Source organism: Pangasianodon hypophthalmus, chromosome 10 (genome assembly GCF_027358585.1).
Source record: "Pangasianodon hypophthalmus isolate fPanHyp1 chromosome 10, fPanHyp1.pri, whole genome shotgun sequence".
NCBI lineage: Eukaryota > Metazoa > Chordata > Actinopteri > Siluriformes > Pangasiidae > Pangasianodon > Pangasianodon hypophthalmus.
In genome coordinates, this window is record NC_069719.1 from 11,090,996 (window position 1) to 11,104,844 (window position 13,849).

Genomic DNA, 13,849 nt, shown 5'->3' on the forward strand with positions numbered 1-13,849 from the left:
GAGCAAACTGTCATTCAAGGCACTTTAATTAATTTCCTGCTTCTTCCTGCCTAGTCATGCTCAGTGAAAGGGGCAGTGTGTGTAACAGCGTTAACACGATGCTGTGTGGAGCTTAAGCCTGGCTGAGTGTACACGAGAATCTCCAGCTTTCCACATGATATGATTTGATTTATAAAGCAATGATTCAATATTTGATTACACTGAATTTGCTATGATATGATCTGTTTACAAACGGCAGGAGTAGGCCTACCATTAATTAGTGAATGATGATGGTGTAGAGAAGGACTGTTTCTAAAGTATAAGCGTTACCGACAAATCACTTTGCTAGCCTATTAAATTATTTGTCAAATAAAATGTATGTCAAATGAAAATATTATTATTAAAATAATTATAATTTTTTTTTACATGTTATTAATATTAATTATTATTTTTAATTGATCAATCTTTTTGTAAAGTTGTGTGTAACTGAACAAAAAATTTCTACTGGATTTACAGAAGTTTTGGAAACACTGATTCTGTTCGACTCACATTTATGGCAATAAAAATATGTTATTAAACAGTGTAACAAGCTCTTTAAAAGGTCCAAATCTGGAGCCAAATTACAGAAAATATGAATTTCTTCTTAATTTAATGACTGGTCTTATTTGTCTTAATTTATGGATTTATGCTGACTTGCTTTCTTTTTTTTTTCTTCAAATGTAATGTTTCTTTAGTTAATGTATTTATTGTTAAATGACTAGGTTTCACAAATTTTAATTAAATTTATGTGTATAATTGAAATACATAAGCTGTTTAAATTTGACAGTGTAATCTGTATATAAAAGTGCGGCAACTCATCGCAAATTATATGATTTAAAGCCAATCAATAGAGGTTTATATTAATTAGTCTTCTTATGTGTAAATTTACTCACTCAGGAGCATGAGTAGGATATGAAGGTTTTTCTGAACTTTTTTTCATGAATGCCAAATTTCATAAATGTGCCTACGAACCAGTTAACGAATAAATCCATTCGCATCCAGATTGATAAATGAGGCCCATTGTGCTGGATATTCTGTTTCTTGGTATTTAATAGAGTTGTGCATGTACTTTTTTTAATCATGATGATTATTTTGGCTTATGAGATTATATCTAGGCCACTTGAAGATAATCAGGATGATTTTGAGGCCAGTTGTTAAAGATGACCCAATTTTAGGCCAGTCTTAATTGAAATCTTCCCAGATTAGCTGGTGATATGGAGCATATAAAATCGAATCTTAACCCCTCCAATCCGGAGCGTGTCAGGGCGATACTGTGTGTCTCGTGTGAAAACGCAATCTTGATGTTATACATGAAAAGCTGATCTGAATGAACAGAACTGTTTGTTGTCCATCATTTTTGTTTTGAAGTCAGATTTGATCTCTCTGTGGTGTATGTGGTGTTTTAATTCTGATCAAATATTGTAGTGTAGTGGGTTTGATGACTGAAGGACAATCCAGGTCAAAAATCTGTGAAATCTGCCATCTTATGTGGAGTCTCTCATATTTTCAAAGGCTAAGAATGCTATAAATGTTGTAGTTTGGCCAGGGTTTAGATAACATTATCTAAATGGCTGACATTAGATATCAGTGTTTATTGACTGTAGTGCGTTACATTATCAAGTTCCCCATTCATACATTTGAACTGTTTATTTGCATGTTGTAGTGGCATCGTTTATTTGAGTGTAATTGAGTTTATGTGGAGTATTTAAAAAATTACCATGATTAATCAATGAATGATACTTTTTGTGCAGTCTCACTGTTGTTTATTGGTTTATACATATTTAGTAGAAGTTTATCATGTACAATGTGCATAAAAATCCTATTTTCTATTATTTAAAATAATAAAAATGCAATTAACATGATTTATTCTTCAATTGGTTAAATAGGTGTAATAAACAGTTGTGAGTTGAACATTGTGCAAAATAATCATTTTATTACTCGAATAATTTTAGATTAACAAGTCTGTGTAAAAATGTGTTGCTCCCAAGTTGGCTTGTATAGCCTATAAATCCTTCGCAACAAATTGGCCTGCGTGTAAATTGTCACTTTTCCCTCATTGCTTTGGGTAATTATTTCTCTTTTTTGGAACACGTGCAAGCTTTAATCACTTAACATCTTTATCATCCAGCTCAGTGCATTCATTTTTATGAAAGACGTTTGGGGCTTTGATTTAATGAATTTGACAATTAGCGAGTCGTGTTAATGAGTGTTAGGGGCTAAGGAGCTTCATTGACAGGGCTCTGGGCCTCGGAGCTCCGCTGTTCCCAGCTGCAATGCTTCATTTCTGCTTCTCCTGCCCAAAGCTTGAAAAATGAGCCAGAGAGGAGAGAGGACGAAAGATTAAAGGATGGCTTACTTTAGAGTGCTAGTTCCTGCCACTTCAATATAGAGTAGCTGTGCGCTATGGTAATATAGGGATGGTGGAAAAGAAAAGACACATTGGCCAGAACTAAATTTAAACACTGTGATTAGATGCCGTAATAGCTTTTAGGAGTCTGACATCATTTTTTTTTTTTTTTTGGAGAACTTAAACTGTCAAAAATAAAATAGGTTGATAGAGATTTCGAACTGTAGGAAATCAAAGTTTATGTTCGAACAGTGCCATGAATACAGAGAACACTTCTGCAATATCAATCCAGGCTGATTTATGCTTGTGCATGGCAATTCCTCCGTCTTTCCTCCATAAAGGATGAGAAAGTATGTATAAAATTTGTGAAATTTAAGAGGCTGAGATTGTGTGCTGTTCTGGTAAAATAAGTAACCCTAGCCTCCTTCATTCCTGTCAGTCTCGCAGCGATGATTCGGACGGGATGAAAACAAAGCGGCCTCCAAAAATAACTTCTTGCTCGAGCTCCATCATACTCTGGTTTGTTTATAAATGGTCTAGGTCTCCGAACTCAAGAGTGGAAAGAAATGGGTGTGAGAACGTTTCAGGAGTGAACAGAGAAGCGCTATTGTTATCAAGCGATATTCAGTTTCTATTCATATCCAGTTTCTAGTGAATATCCGAAAACTCACAGGTCACATGTTGTTTGTGTGTTTGCGGCAGTTGTGATTGCTAGTCATTAACACAGGCTCATCTATAGTCCAGTAAAGCTTTTTTTGTCTTGGTGGGAAAATTCTTTTGCTTTTTAATCACTTTTGACTCTCTGCCAGTATACAGTATGGTTCCATCATTTGAACTATGTGAACGTGTACAGAAAGGGAATGAAATTGGGTCCTTTTTGGTTAAAAATGGTAACTTTACATCCATCCTCAGCCCACACTGAAATAAATAATTGCTGCTTTCCCACTGGAATACATCAGTATGACTGAGACATTGCCTTGCTCTCTTACAGTATGGTTACAGCATGCTGTGTCCCAAATCCAGTGCTTAACCCAGAAGTGCCCTTTTATAGTATATTAAGTTTAGCACTATTCACTCCTGCCTGTCTCTGACCTGTAAATTTACTCTCCGTTAATACGTTATGCTTTGAAATATATGAATACACTCCCAAGTCATCACTGTGTAACGTTTTTAGCTATACAGTACTCTTTTTTATTCTGAGTCTTAAAATACTGGCTATTAAGGTCGTAAGAGTGTGTGTTTGTAAACGAGGGAGCGATTGCATGCCGGCATGGATCTCGCCATGCTTTCACTTGCCTGTGTTGTAGCCAGGCCTGAGGCTGTAATGTCTCCATGTCCCTGACACACACATACACAAGCGTACATATATATTCTTTATCTGATTAGCTGACGTGTTTGTGTGGAAGGCAGCATCAGCCTCAGGCAGGGCATGGATTTCATTTAAAAAAGTATCAAAGGTTTACACGTTGCTCTTTTTAATCAGCATGTTTATCAGGCAGAGAAAAATTGCAGGAAGGACCACAGGGAGAGGGGAGGGTTATCTTAAGCACCAGTAGCCTGGGAAATTGATAATGGCTACAAGGTAATTTACTGCCAACTTGTGCATCCCCGCGTGTGGGGCTGCCCCCCATTCTAATTACAGCACATGTAATGTCCTAATGAAGCTGTGGGGTGGTGTGTGTGTGTGTGTATGCGTGTGTATGTGCGTGCGTGCGTGTGCATGTGCGTCTGTGTTCCTGTAAACTGTCCTCTTTTTTCAGCTGAAAATGAACTCATCTCTGCGCTCGGTGGAAATCTCATCGTCCCGCCGGAGTGTGTGGTGGCTCAGAATTTATGGTCCTGCTCGAATAAAACATTTAATCATTGTGGAAATGTTAATTGCGCACTAGCAGAGAGACTAGCCTTCTATATGAATGCATGGTGCAGAGATACTGCTGTCTTGATGGCTTAAATCTCTAAGCTCCAGCTGTTTACAGGAGTGATGGCCACTGATCAGAAAGCTCCTTGCATTGGTGGTGTTTAGTAGGACCGATGCAAGGGGCTGGTTTTCTGCGAGGGTCAGTGGTTCATTGAGACTGTTGATAAGAACACGGCAGCTTTGAGAGGACAGGACGTAGCCCGAGTCTCCCCACCCTGCAGGGGACGTGAACAGAGTCAGGAAAACCCCGCTACCCCTTCCATATATAAACATCCCCCCTGCCTATCTGACAGAGGAAGAGACCTGCTATTGAGCTCTGTTATCTCTGGTTTAAAACTGGGTATCATTGTGTAAAGGAAAGAGAGTAAATATTGCTTTACCTCTATTGCTACTGCCTGCTTTTGATGTCATACTTCCTGCTTTTGTGATTGACAGCCATTCCAATGCCTAGCGTTTGTGAATACTGTAGTCATTATCAGAGTCTGACATTAACTGAAAGTCATCAATATCAACCTGAAATTTTAATTGTATTAATTTTACTTAACAGATTTATTATTTTCATGCATCCAAATATCTTTGAGCATTAGCATTACCACTGCACTTTTAGAGCATTTGTGTCCCATAAACTGTGTATAATGAAATTGCGTTGCCTTCTTAAGCAAAGAATTTCAGCATAAATTTTAGTGTTTTGGATTTGTTTGTTTGTTTATTGTTAAGTACAAAACTCCTTTCCCTTTAAATTAACCCTTTAGGAGGAAATTCTCAAGACAGAGAAAGTAAATTTATACCAGCAAGGCATTTAGTTTATAAGGTTTCACAGATGTTCCTTCGTTATCAAAAATAACAAAGGTCAAATTGCATCACTATTTCTGAATGTAAATATAAATGTTCTCTTATAGCACGATAGCACGTACGTCCAACCTTTGTCTTTATAACTGCCCCCAAACAGTTTGCACTTATTTCTTGATATATATGTTATAACTCTATATTACATATAGCTGATTCTATATAATTCTCAGACTCTGTAAAACTCTCCAGTTCTGCACCGCCTTTTTGCAAAACCTTTTACTACTTGGTTTTCGTACTTTTCACAATAATTCTCTGGTGATTTTGCCTTTTGTTTTGAATTATTGCCTTGTTGCAGGACATATCCACATTACAAAAAAATGTAAGAAATAAATTACACTATATGGGATGTTTATTCAGACCCAATTTTGTACAAAATGTTTGGACTTATTATAAGAGACTAAATGTAGACCATGGGATCTCATACAGTAATATGAAAATTCAAGCAGTATTCAATCATGATATATTTTCCAAGTAGATGACTAGCACTTCTGTCAGTTCCTCTGGATACGAGTGTCTGCCAAATACTATAGATGTAAATGCTAGCATGTATGCCACATATTTTTCCTATGTGTGTTTGTTGCTCAGGAAAAGGAGGGCGTTGAAGCTGTATCAGTAGGAGCCATTCTGTCTGACTACCAGAGAGTTCGGGTGGAAAATGTGTAAGTAAACCGCATCTTATTTCATCCTTTTAGCTCATGAACTTGCAGCATCATGTGTACTCACGTTAGTGATTTAAGCAAATGACTCTGCATGTGAAATCTGATGAGAGATCACTACTTGTAGATAATCAGTGTCAACATACATTTCTCCTAGCTTTACCTTAGACTCTGTCACAGCAAGACCTGTCACTATGCTCTCTCTCTCTCTCTCTCTCTCTCTCTCTCGCTCTCTCGCTCGCTCTCTCTCTGTCTCTCTCTCTCTGTCTCTCTCTGTCTTTGTATCAGCTCATAGTTCTGTCAGTCAGCCATTGTTTCTGCGCTTACTTCCTCAGGGTAAACAGACGGCTCTGTAGCTGTGAGCTCAGGTTACCTAACCTGTCTCCATTCCTGAGAGGAAGGACGCCATGAGGGCGGCTGTGTTCTTCTAATTGCACTCTTAACTCTCACTCAGGCCTCGCTGCCATTCAAGGGGCGTCCCTGCATGTGCTACATGAGCATGGCAGTGGCGCGCTGCCCGGGTGAAGAAAAAGCGCTAATCGCCTTTGAAGTAGTTTAGTTTGTCGTAGGTTCCTCCCCGAATACATCTCACTTTTCTGTCTCCGCCATCCTGTCTCCACTGATTAATTTTTGTTTTTTTTTCTCTGTTTGTCTCCCTGTTGTTTTCTGTTTCTGTTTCTTTCTCTGTTTCTGTCGTGATGCAGGTGCTCCAGGTTGCAGCTCCAGCCTCTGGCGTATTTGTGGCGCCGGGATCAGGCTGATCTGCTCAGTGAGATGATCTCCTCTGGCCTTCAGGCCTTACTCATCAAGGTGGCGGCGTACGGTGGGTGAAGAGTTCCAGATTAGAACTGTAGGGCTGTAGAAGTGTGGAGCAGGTCCCGAGTCTGCTCAAATAATCAATCAGAGCTGAGCAGAAGTGTTGACGTGTTAGCCAGAGAGGAAAGCAGTGAAGTGAAGCACAATGGGAGAAGATAAGAAGGGAATTCTTGGCAGTTGATGCATGATCATAGATGAGTGCTTGCACATTAATGAAAGCCCTTAGTAATTGCACACTTCTTTATTGTTTGGAAGCTGAGGTGTGTTTTTTTTGGGGGGGAGTTGGTGCATACCTCAGAGCACGCAGGGCGTGTAGTTCAGATTAAAATCTTGTATGTCTCATTTAAGCCGTTAAATGACAGGGTGATGGAGGAAAGGTTAGTATCTTGTCACCTGTTCTCTTGCTCCATGCACTGCCTTTAGGCGAGATCCATATCAGGTTGCTCACTAAGATTTGGTGAAAAAAAAACTTTTCTGTTGCAGCTAGTTCTTGGTTTGAGGGTATTACGTGTATCACTTGACAGGGGAAATGATGGATGATAATTAGATTGCAAATAGTTCTTTTATTTTTGAGCTACTTGTAGCCATAAATCACGATCACAACAGTGTTTATGTGCTCTTATGAGCTTGCTGTCACTTTCTCTTAGTCACAAGTTGAAAAGGCATACAAGCAGGCTGTCAATCTATTTTTCCCAAACCAATATTTAATTTAGGCTTGACCTACATGATCTACATTTAGAACACTGTTAATGTGACAAAGGACTAGATATAGTAAGAGTGCCATATTCAAAACTATTTTCAGTGATATGAGCTCAGGTAGTTTTTTAAAGCAGCACAAATCCAGTAATGGTTTACTTTTAACAGTAAAGAATGCCATTCACCTGTCCTTAATCCACCTCCCAACTTTACAGAGGTGGATAAGTTTTTTTCTATTTGCTTTTTCTCACAGCCTTTTTTTTACATCTACATCGATAAGCCATAGCATTAAAACCACTGACAGGTGAAGTGAATAACATTGATTATCTCGCTACAATGGCACCTGTCAAGGAGTGGAATATATTAGGCAGCAAGTGAACAGCCAGTTTTGAAGTTGACGTCTTGGAAGCAGGAAAAATGGGCAAGTGTAAGGATCTGAGCGACTTTGATAAGTGGCAAATTGTGATGGCTAGACAACTGGGTCAGAGCATCTCCAAAACGGCAGGTTTTGTGGGGTGTTCCCTGTATGCAGTGGTTAGTACCTACCAAAAGTGGTCCAAGGAAGGACAACTGTTGAACCGGTGACAGGGTCATGGGCACCCAAGGCTCACTGTTGCATGTGGGGAGTGAAGGCTAGCACATCTGTTCTGATCCCACAGAACAGCTACTGTAGCACAAATTGCTGAAAAATGCTGGCTATGATAGAAAGGTGTCAGAATACAGTGCCTCGCAACTTGCTGCATATGGGGCTGTGTAGCCGCAGACCGGTCAGAGTGCCTATGCTGACCCCAGTCCACTGCCGAAAGGACCTACAGTAGGCACGTGAGTTAAGACATTGGACTTCTGATCGGAAGGTTGAGAGTTCAAATCCCAGCACCACCAAGCTGCCACTGCTGGGCCCTTGAGCAAGGCCCTTAACCCTCAACTGCTCAGTTGTATAAATGAGATAATTGTAAGTCGCTCTGGATAAGGGCATCTGCCAAATGCCATGAATGTCTGCCAAATGCCATAAATGGACCGTGGAGCAATGGAAGAAGGTGGCCTGGTCTGATGAATCACGGTTTCATTGTGGATGGCCGGGTGCATGTGCGCTGCTTACCTGGGAGAGAGATGGCACCAAGATGCACTATGGGTAGAAGGCAAGCCGGCAGAGGCAGTGTGCTGCTCTGGGCAGTGTTCTGCTGGGAAACCTTGGTCCTGGCATTCATGTGGATTTTACTTTGACATGTGTTGCAGACCAAGTACACCCCTTCATGGAAAACCTTAATGGCAGTGGCCTCTTTCAGCAGGATAATGCACCCTGCCACTCTGCAAAAATTGTTCAGGAATTGTTTGAGGAGCATGGCAAAGAGTTCAAGGTGTTGACTTGGCCTCCAAATTCCCCAGATCTCAATCCGATCGAGCATCTGTGGGATGAGCTGGACAAACAAGTCTAATCCATGGAGGCCCAGCCTTGCAACTTACAGGACTTAAAGGATCTGCTGCTGAAGTCTTGGTGCCAGATACCACAGCACACCTTCAGAGGTCTTGCGGAGTCCATGCCTTGATGGATCAGTGCTGCTTTGGTGACACAAGGGGGACCTACACAATGTTAGACAGGTGGTTTTAATGTTATGGCTGATCGGTGTATAAAAGTGGATAACTCTGTGCTTGGATATGTGTGATGGCACTTTGCCGTGTTTCAACCTTCTGGCGTGAACTCAAAGTAGGAGCAGAAGGGAGGTAATTATGCTGATGAGATTGTTTTGGTTTTGCTCCTGAGCACAAAGGCCCTTTGTGTGTGTTTGTGTGTGTGCGTGTGTGTTTGCGGGAATGTTGAAATCACCCAACACAAGAAGCTTTCCAAATCAGCCCCGAGCCACACACATGCCCTCCTCACCTCACTCTCTGACAAAACAGGCTCCTAAAAGCAGATTCCCTGCATTTCTGGAAGCTCATAATTAGAAAGGAAAACTAGCATAACTGACTTTGTGTGAGTTCTCACGTTGGCTACAGGTAGATGAGTGAGATGTTTTCAGCGCTGACTCCTCACCTGGCCTCTGGGCGTCTGTAATTACAAATGAGAGAGAGCGGAATGGTCTCGCCGTGCCGCGGGGCCATCAGACCCTGCTGCTATAATTGTAGCTTTCATCAGAGCATGCTGAAGCAGCTGGGCGTGTTGTGTGCGGATATCAGGTGACAGAAAGGCGTTCTGCAGTACTCTCAGACCACAGGTAGAAATAAAGAATCCTCCTTTCTCATTTCAGGAGTGAGGGTGGGACACGAAATGACAAACACCAGCTTTGTGTTTGATGGTGGTGTCGACTGGGGGCTTCTCCATGAAAGCAGCTGGTGGATACAGGTTATATGCAAGTCATAACACACATTGGAAGAAGAGTCGTTGGCGTGCTGTAGGAAGACTCAGACTCGGCCTTTTCTGCCTGATACAGTGTCTTCTGAGACAGCTGCCCACACACACAGCGCCAGTGTGATCGAAAACCTGTCGACGTGTTGAATCCTCATCAGTGCTTTTTATCTGCAGTCATGCAGATAACCTGAACGACCGTCAAACATTTTCACTCACAGTCCCCGTGCTTGCAAAAAAACGCCAGTAATTGGCTTGACAAACTGGCAGCATCAAAACCATCATGTAATTAGTTAATTGCTGGGTTTGTCAAGGTGAAGATTCGCAGATGCTGCGTTGTCTCTGGTAGTTAATTGGACGTGTGCAGCAGAAAGATTTCTCTTCACTTTTTTTAGACATGATCTCAATTGGTGCAGCACTGATTTTTTTTAATTAAACTGTTAAATCGTATAACAAAACACATTTCAGCCTACCAACTTATATAGACATATTAGAAAATACTTATACTCTTGAGATCTGAAACAACCTTGGTACCATCAAGGGTATGTCTTTTAGTACTTAAGCTGTATGCCCAAAAGTTTGTGGACACCTGACCATCAGACCAATATGTGCTTGTTGAACATCCCATTCCAGATTTGGTTCCCCTTCGCTGTTATAATAACCTCCACTCTTCTGGGAAGGCTTTCCACTAGATTTTGGAGCATGGCTGAGGGGATTTGCCAATTCAGCCGCAAGAGCATTAGTGAGCATTAGTGAGAGGAGGCCTGGGGTGCAGTCTGCATTCCTCTTCATCCAAAAAGTGTTCAGTGGGGTTGAGGTCGGGGTTTTGTACAGACCACTCAAGTTCTTCCACTCTGACCTTGGAAAACCATGCCTTCCTGGGCCTTGCTTTTTCACAGGTGTATTATGATGATGCAACAGGTTTGGGCCCCTTAGTTCCAGTGAATGGAAATCTTAATACCACAGCATACAAAGACATTTTAGATAGTTGTGTGTTTCCAACTTTGTGGCAACAGATTGGGGAAGGCCAACATATTGGTGTGATGGTCAGCTGTCAACATATTTTTGGCCATATAGTGTATCTTTTATTTGAAAATGTGAATATAGTGTATACTTAAAGATAGATTAATGCAAATAATTGGAAGTTTTATTCTAAAAGGTAATTAAAGGTACACCACATTCACTTTCCCAAGTCTAAAAATATACACCCTAAAGTTACAAAACATCCCCTTTATGGTACCACCACAGCAAAGAAAAGTGTTTTTCTGGGAGTGTAGAGCTTCTTAAAAGCGAGGCCGGCTGCTAGCTAATCAAAGAGAGGACTTTCATGGTGTCATTGATGTGTGAGTGGATCCAGCCAAATTACTCTGAAGAACAGGATCATAATTTGCTGTTGACATTTGTGGGACAAGCAACAGTAAAAACCAGTGATGGGAACAATTAAAGTGGCATTAGCTGAGCAAAATGACAGTAAATGGAGAAGTGCACCCTCAGGTTGTTCAAGTTAACCTTGACCTGGGTCACCCAGCCTCAGGTCCTGCTAAGATTCGAAGCTCAGTGGGACAAGAGAAGGGAGGATTAGTCACTAGCTAGACATGTCCGGTAATCTTTTGGAAATTGCTGTATTGCTCCCTGAGCTGAGAATCTGCATTCAGACAGATTTTGGATTTTAAGCTACAAGGTTTAATTTCTAAACGCACTGCTTTTATTGTAACTATTTGCTCTATGTTTTCAGGTAGCGGTCTGAATTAGACTTAACCAGCAGGGATTAAGTCCTTTTAGTTCAGCAAGATAAGCATCAGATGAGGTTATAATTGCATGCGTGTTCTTTATTTCATTCATTGGATAAAAAAAAGATTATATCCTTGATGTGTTGGAATTGTATTCATTATGTGTCTGTTATTCTGCGCAGAGCCTTTGAATTTCAGATAAGAGCTCAAGCAAATTTTCGGCTATACCTTAATCTTACGATCTTGTGTCTCTACCTGCTCTCTCCCCCTTACCTAGCCTCTCTCTCTTTCTCTCTCTCTCTCTCTCTCTCTCTTTATGAGATGGGCTGATGATAAAGAGTTATTGTTTTCAGTAGTCTTTGAGAGCATTGTTCAAAGGATGAACAAGCTCACCTCCATGCACCAGATGCCTTTTTTTAAAACACATTTAAAAGCTGAAGTGTTACACATCATGAATCCAATTTTCCTTGCTTTTCTCTCTGAAAGTAGGGATTAAATCTGAGCTGTCAGTCTGCAAGCCAGATCTCCAGACAACATGTGTGAGGCTGATACTCCCCGCTCTGACACTATCTGGAATCTTGCAGACTTTCATTTGGCCCTCTATAGCAATGGAGCAGATTCTTACCCGATTTAGTTTCAATTAAAAAATGTCACTAAAGAAGGGGTGCCTTTGTGAGGGAGTTAATTATAGCTGTTTTGTATTTGTTTGCGATCAAAGAAAATAAGAAAATGATCTGAAGTGAGAGGTGTGTATAATACTGAAATTAACTGAAATGCTGTGGACCTAGCTTGGACTTTCATTGTACTGTATTTTATTTTATTTTATTTAGGTTGCACTGACAAAGGGGTTGTTCATTTTCTCCAGTTATTTCACATATGTTCTTCATATATGTTGCCTTATAGCTTTATATCCAATGAAAATTAATAGTGATATTTGATTTTCGATAATAAGTAAGAGTAAAATTCTGGAAAGTGAAGCTAAATTTAACCTTGAGTGCTGCCATCAATGATAAATCTTTTTTTTTTTTTCATTTCAAAATTCTATTTGCTCCAACCTACTATTGTCTACACTCAAATTTGCACCATAAAAGTAAAATTGGAGCCTCTTTCACTAGAGTTCTGCAAACAGCGATGCTTTAGAGTCCATTTCAGTGCAGCTCAATATGCTGGTTTGAAAGTTCACTGACTTTAATTGCTGTTTTATAGGCTCCTGGCTGAAAGCCTTTTAGAGCCAGGCCGTTTCTTTTGGGTTTCACTGGAGTGCTGTCTGTCTGAAGTGCACCGAGGCTGCGGTGCTGGCAGATGAATTGAAGTGGGCTTATTTGCGTTTAATGTGGCATAATGGGCTGAGGTAATTGGCTTCAGGTCAGGTAATAACAGGTACAGAGGAGAAAGAGCAAAGCAGTGTGAACCTCACATGAAAGAATCAGGAGAATGGAGATGTATACAGTAGATGACCGAGCACATTAGCCTGACTTTGTCTGATTGGCAGTTATGGTGTGTTCACTGAACTTTAACGTAATTGTACAGAAATTGTTCAGAATTTTTCTTTTTCTTTTTTTTTTTTTTTTCTTCACTTTTTGTTATGTGATGATCAGTTCTTGCCAACCTTGAGATCTCAGCGAGAGTGTTCAGAGAACTACTGCATAAGAACCAACTAGCTGATCACCTCGTAACAGTACGACAAGAGTACTCAAGTAAAATTTCTAAATGCCCAATTTATAAAGGTCTTGGATTTTATAACATGACTGAATGATGACAACAGCTACCTTTTAATATTTAACCAGTAATCATTAAGACAATTTGAACTGGTTATGTTTTGTTTCAGACTGGCAGTTCACGATGCCAGTTATGACTAGCGTCATGGACAGATGAGTTATGGTTGATTTGAATTTGACACAGGGAGACCTGTAATTTGTTGTCAGTTTTTCTTTAAACGTTTTGTTTTTGAGCCATGTCATCACTTTGCTAATCAGGAAAGAAAGGATAAATAAAATGAAAAATCTATGAAAAAATTTGAGACCACTGGGTGAGGACATTGGGAATTGGAACCCTCTTGGGAAAATCATGGTGGTTGTGTTATCTGTTCAAGTACATTACTGTCAATTACTTCACCCTGTATTTAAGTGCCTTTTAAATCACATTAGTAGCAGTGAATATCATTGAATCTCGCATCATGTTTTATTTAAGGGAACGATCTTAATGAACATATTAAAAAAGCCACCCCGCGTAGCAAAATGAAGCCAATCATCAAAACTTGTTAAAAGGGCATGTCTAATTAAAAAGGTTATTGAATTTTAATGGTGCTCCTCTTATTACCTTTGTGCGGGGTTAAGATGAGAGAGGAAGTGGAGATTAGATATTCTCATACTAATTACGAGCGGAGTGCCTCAGGGGTACGTTAGAGGACCCTACTCCTTTTCCCCTGTTGGCGCTCTGCTGTTTTCCCGCAGCTCTGCAGCATTTAAGAATGTT

At 40.3% G+C, this 13,849-nt stretch overlaps 1 protein-coding gene across 2 annotated transcripts in view; it reads left to right on the plus strand.

Moving 5' to 3' along the window:
- The window catches only part of dph6 (diphthamine biosynthesis 6), a 79,703-nt gene that overhangs the window by 29,169 nt on the left and 36,685 nt on the right, over positions 1–13,849 (plus strand). For both annotated transcript variants that reach the window (XM_026934081.3, XM_026934080.3), the window contains exons 4-5: positions 5,718–5,791; positions 6,493–6,611. In XM_026934081.3, coding sequence (XP_026789882.2) covers positions 5,718–5,791; positions 6,493–6,611 — 193 coding nt within the window. The remainder of the gene's footprint in view (positions 1–5,717; positions 5,792–6,492; positions 6,612–13,849) is intronic.